Raw genomic sequence first — 5,158 nt, forward strand, 5'->3', positions numbered from 1 at the left:
CCCCCCATGTTTTAGGCACTCCCTCAAGGATATCTTAGTCAGGAAAAGGTTGTTAACATTAAAAAGGAGCCAAAAGAATCTCTAGGAATTACAATAGGAGGCGGAAGGGACAATAAAAACAAGCTCCCTGTTTATGTCACTAGCGTGCAGCCTGTTGGATGCCTCTTCAGGGATGGAAGGATTAAGAAAGGTAAGATGTCTTCAGAACCATCTTTTATTACTGTGATGCATGAACTGCGTAGTTATGCATGTATGAGATTGCAGATGTCAAATAGTGATCCAAAGTTATGCTTTATAACAGAAGGTAGATTATGGTTTGTCCTTCTTTATTTATGTAACAGGTGATGTGCTTTTGAGTATAAACAACATTGATTTGACTCATCTGAGCTACAATGAAGCAGTCTCTGCGTTGAAATCGAATGCAGCATTGCACGCTGTGACCCTGAAAGCTCTGGAAATTGTAGTACCAGATCAGGCACCTGAATCTACTGAGGCACCTGATAGCCAGGAAAACGGGTTCACCTGGGCTAGCTGGGCTCCTCTGTGGGTCATGTGGCTTGGGTTGCCTAGGTAAGTCTGTCTGCTCAAGTGTCACCATGGAAACTTTCCTGATTAAGCATTATATCATATTTTCAGGTTGGTCAGTCATCCAGTGATCTAGTTTGCTCCAGGTGTCATGAGTGAAGGTGTCTCTTGCTTTGAGTGATGTTTTCCCCCCTATAAAATAAAGGACATAAACTCTCAAAGGTTTTCAGTATGCCTGATTATCATGCATCAAGTGATGCCTGAAAGAAATCCTATAATGTCAGTGGCTCAGATCAGAAATCGCACCAAAGGTAGCATAGCTATGGTTGGGTGTGGTGTCTGTGTTACATCCAGTAGGTCCACTTCTGTATGTTATCTGGCATGCATGGACTTTGGATTCTGACATGCAAACTTCAAAAGGAAGAAATGTTTCCCCACCATAATGTGTGCTTCCCATCAAAGGACTGTGTGCTGAATGCAGTCATTGTTTCCTGATCTATAAGCCATCTGAAATAAGATATTTGATCCCCAGGCGGCAGTGCTCCTGCTGCTGCCGGTGGTAATGATCTCATCATCCTATTGATTTCAGGGATGCTCAAATTCAACAAAGGCTTGGTATTTCCTGCTTGGCTTACTAGGACACTACAGTTCCTTCCTCCCACAGGTTTAAAGTAAAAGATAATTCCACTCCTGCATAACAAGAAAATAAGTGGACTTTTATCTTAGACAGAAGGTGAAAAGCTGCTCTGCACCTCACTCTTGACTGTGCTTTTTGTTTCAGCCACCTCCACTGCTGTCAAGATATTATCTTGCATAAAAGCAACTCTGAGAGCTGGGGATTCAGCATAGTTGGTGGGTTTGAAGAAAATAAAGGAAACCAGCCCTTCTTCATTAAAACCATCGTGCCTGGAACACCTGCCTTCTGGGACGGAAGGCTGAAGTATGTACCCTTTTGGCTTCTCTTACTTTTGCCTTCCTCAGAGTCCCTGATCTCTAGAACACAGCGGCTGGGTTTTTAATTCTTCTTTTTCTCTCTCCATAAAAAGTCAGGATGTGGACAAGCTCAGAATAGTTTATTTGTACAGAGACGCCAATGGGTAGCCTCCTTCATAGTTAGGCAATTCTGCTGTGCCTCTGCACTGGGTGTAACTGAATGACCCTGTAACACCTGGTACAGAAACAGAGAATAATTGTCCAGTCCAGAGCAGCAAATCATGCAGAGGCAGCCTCCTCTGAGGCAAGGCAGTCTTGCTCTACATCTGGAATGACTTAGAGCATTCAAACTGCTCCCTTCTTAGAGAGTGGCAAAACTACCTGTCCTCAGTTGAGGCTGAATTGAAGAGGGCAAGGCCAGAGAAGCCAGCCTGGCAGAGATTCAGCAGCCAGCCTCTTCTGGTGACTTGGGACTCAAATAGCCCTTAATTTTAAAAAGACCCTTAAGTTTCACCTGTTTTCTCAGGCTTTTAATTGTTTTAATCATTTTATTCTATGCTTATATTGTATTTTAACTTATCTATACCGACTAGGGATGCACATGTCAGGTGGTATAGAAATATGAATAAATTTTTGGTTTTTGTTGCACCGTTTGAAATGACTGATGAAGTCAGACTCGGTAAAGACTTCTTGCTTTGTCCTTTGATGTTTAATAGACCTGTGCATATCAGAAGCTGAGCAGAACTATGACATCCAGGAGTCTGTGCATCCTCCCAGCAGGTGCGTGGGCTTCCTACGCTGCCTGGTGTCACTTCCTCTTTGCTCTCCCACACTCCCTCTGTAGAAGATCACGGTGCTGCCCAGCTGCCCCCACACCAGTTCTGGGCGTGCACTTAAAGCCCCCCCCCCCACCAGCAGAGTACCTGGGGCACTTGACCTGTATCCTGCTGCCTCCTAGTGGTGGGGGTAGGGATTTCTGACGCTGGAAATCCCTTTTTCCCCTGACATGCACAGGCCTAGTGTTTAACATAGTGCAGACTTAGGTGGTTGTAACACTAGCAACATGTCAAGAGCTTTACCCTAATGGTGGTTTTTCCTCTTCCACCACTAGGTGCGGAGACGAAATTGTGGCAGTGAATGGAGTGTCCGCTGTTGGAATGAGTAATGCCGAGCTGATCCCTATGCTTAAGGAACAACGGAACAAAGTCACTCTCACGGTGGTGTCTTGGCCTGGCAGTCGTGTGTAAGACGTTAAATCTAATTCAAACTTGAGTTCAAAGTTCTGATGCTAGGTTTCAAGACTTGGAGTGAAAAACCAACCAAGGAAATGGTGAGGTGGCTTAAGAGGCTGTTCTCCTCAAGGCATTCACCAGTCTTATTCTTCTGCCAAAGGCAAAATAGCTTGTTGATAGAATTGTGATTTTAGACCAAACTCTGGCAGTTGAAAGTCACATTTCTGTGTGCAGTTAGAACTGTAATGATCGTTTCTCTTTCTCAGCGTTCTTGCAAACATTAGATATTTGAACTCTGAGCCACGGCTTACTTCGCTCCTTAAATCCTTTTTTGATCTTGCTCAGATAAGTGATTGCGATCAGTGCTGTAAAGATTTGCAAGATGGCTTATTATGGTCCCTGATAGACTCATTGGTGGTGGCTGAAGTTTAACTGTGTGCTCTCAGTGGTACCTTTTTCTAAAGATGTTTACCAACAAACATTGGTCAGTGTGGGCTACATGTGAAGGGTTTAATGGAAATCCAACAGGACCAGCTGCTGCCTGCACTGTGCCTCTTAAGCTGATTTTGCCACACTTTCCCTCTTGGTCATAGAATCCCTCCTAAGGAAAAATGGCTTAAAAGTGGCTTTGTGCAGTGTTCAGCTGGTGCTTTACAACTCCCAACCCTACTTTGTATGGAATAGGCAGGACCTGGGTTTGATTCCACCTCTAGTGGCTTTCCTTACTGGAAAGGGAGATGAGGATCAATTTTTCAGAGAAGAAACCAACCCAAATAGCCCTGTTCCTCTGCTGCTGCTGTTGTTCTCCTCATCAGCCTTTAAAAGCAAGTGCCTCTCTTATGAGGAACAGGGCTTTACTTTGCTGAATGGTTCTGCAGCTAGCCCACATCATTGACTACCCCTGTAGATACACTTGGCTATTTTAAGAGTCGCATGGCAGGTAGAGCTTCATCTGGTGCACTATCTTTCAAAGTATGAGGATATGGTGGAGAAAGCCATATCTGTAGGTAAAAACTCAGCCATTCAGTAAAACACCAACAAGACTGAAGGCCCCATTCATACTGGAAGTGGTAAAGTCCTCCTGCATGAACTCCAACACCTTATTTTAATGGGGCACACCATTGATAGTGTAATGTTTAAGTAGGCATTATATGTAAGGCAAGTGTAATTTTCACGTGAGGTAGACGGGGTTTTGCATAGAAGTGAGGTCTACAAGTCATGTCATGAACACTAATGGATGGCTAATTCATACTTAAATGAGTTTTTAAAGGACATTAACTTCTTCTTCAGTCTGATCTACTGATAAGGGTGACCACTATTGATTTGAGTCTTGGAATCTGTGCTCTCCAATGTTCCTTGCAATGGTCGTAAAGAGAGATCAAATGCCTTTTTCAAATGAAGGGGCTGCCTGCCTGAGTGGTACCACTTTCCTTCCTTGTCTTATTTCAAGGTGCCTTCTCCAGTCACCACCAGGAAGTCTAGTAGTGACTATATTGCTGTGCACCAAAGAATGTGTAGGACCTTGTTAACAGATTTTTCATGGTTTTGCATTTATAAATTATTCTGATGTCACTGAAGTTGTTTGGAGGTTTTGTTATGACTAAATCTCTCCTCAGAGTGTAATCCCTTGCTATAACTGGCCTTGTCTTTAAGGAATTCTACAAGGTTTCTACCACACCCTACTTCTGACTTATCCCAGGTCATTCACAGGCCAAGGTGTTTCATTGTGCAGAGGGAAACACAAAAGTTGTTTACCTGTTCTTTGAAAGAGAGGAGGGAAGAGCCCGTATCTTCCAGTGACAGTTGTTGTCCTTCAGCATCTCTCTTGTTCCATGAATATATAAACATGGGAGAGGCTGAAATGGGAACAGAAGTGGTCACCCCAGGACTACTGAGTGCACAGAAGTGGGCTTTTGGAAGCTACATATAGCTTGGGGAAAGGAAGGGGGCGGGTTATCTTGTTACCGAATCAAGGTGTGGTAGCAGAGAGAGATGTCAGAGTGCTATCCTTGGAATGCAGCTCATCCTTAATGGATCCCCGGGAGTCTTATTTCATCACATGTCACAGCCACACACACCTCTTTAAATTGAATTCCAGAACAGAGGCAGAGGGATGTGTCATCACACACTTGCCTTTGCCTATTAGATATTCCCCACTTACAAAGGCATTAGCCGTGTTGAATAATATCTCCATTGCTGTTGGGCAGATCATTTTAGACAAAGAAGACTGTAAAAATTTAGCCGATTTTGCATCCTATTTTGAAAGTTGTCACTTTCAGCTTTGAGAATACCTTGTATGCAAACACCTGCACTGGAGCCACTTTGTGCTCCTCTGAAAATACCTCTGAATTGGTTCTTGGGTTCAGGTTTGGTTCAGCTTCCTATATGCTTATTTTTCCATGGCGGTTCAGTGTTTCTCTGACACAAAGGTGTTTTCACTCTTTCAAAGACCATACACATCAGCCATA

At 43.7% G+C, this 5,158-nt stretch overlaps 1 protein-coding gene across 7 annotated transcripts in view; it reads left to right on the forward strand.

Moving 5' to 3' along the window:
• The window catches only part of LOC128335615 (ligand of Numb protein X 2-like), a 42,440-nt gene extending 38,178 nt beyond the window's left edge, over positions 1–4,262 (forward strand). For 6 of the 7 annotated variants that reach the window (XM_053274194.1, XM_053274193.1, XM_053274189.1 and 3 more), the window contains 4 exons: positions 16–190; positions 342–570; positions 1,307–1,465; positions 2,570–4,262. In XM_053274194.1, the coding sequence (XP_053130169.1) occupies positions 16–190; positions 342–570; positions 1,307–1,465; positions 2,570–2,705 (699 nt within the window). In that variant the 3' untranslated portion in view covers positions 2,706–4,262. Of the gene's footprint in view, positions 1–15; positions 191–341; positions 571–1,306; positions 1,466–2,174; positions 2,239–2,569 lie in introns of all 7 variants that reach the window. The other variant, XM_053274195.1, reaches the window with a different exon arrangement.
• The last annotated feature ends 896 nt before the right edge of the window (positions 4,263–5,158 follow it).

Source organism: Hemicordylus capensis, chromosome 11 (genome assembly GCF_027244095.1).
Source record: "Hemicordylus capensis ecotype Gifberg chromosome 11, rHemCap1.1.pri, whole genome shotgun sequence".
NCBI lineage: Eukaryota > Metazoa > Chordata > Lepidosauria > Squamata > Cordylidae > Hemicordylus > Hemicordylus capensis.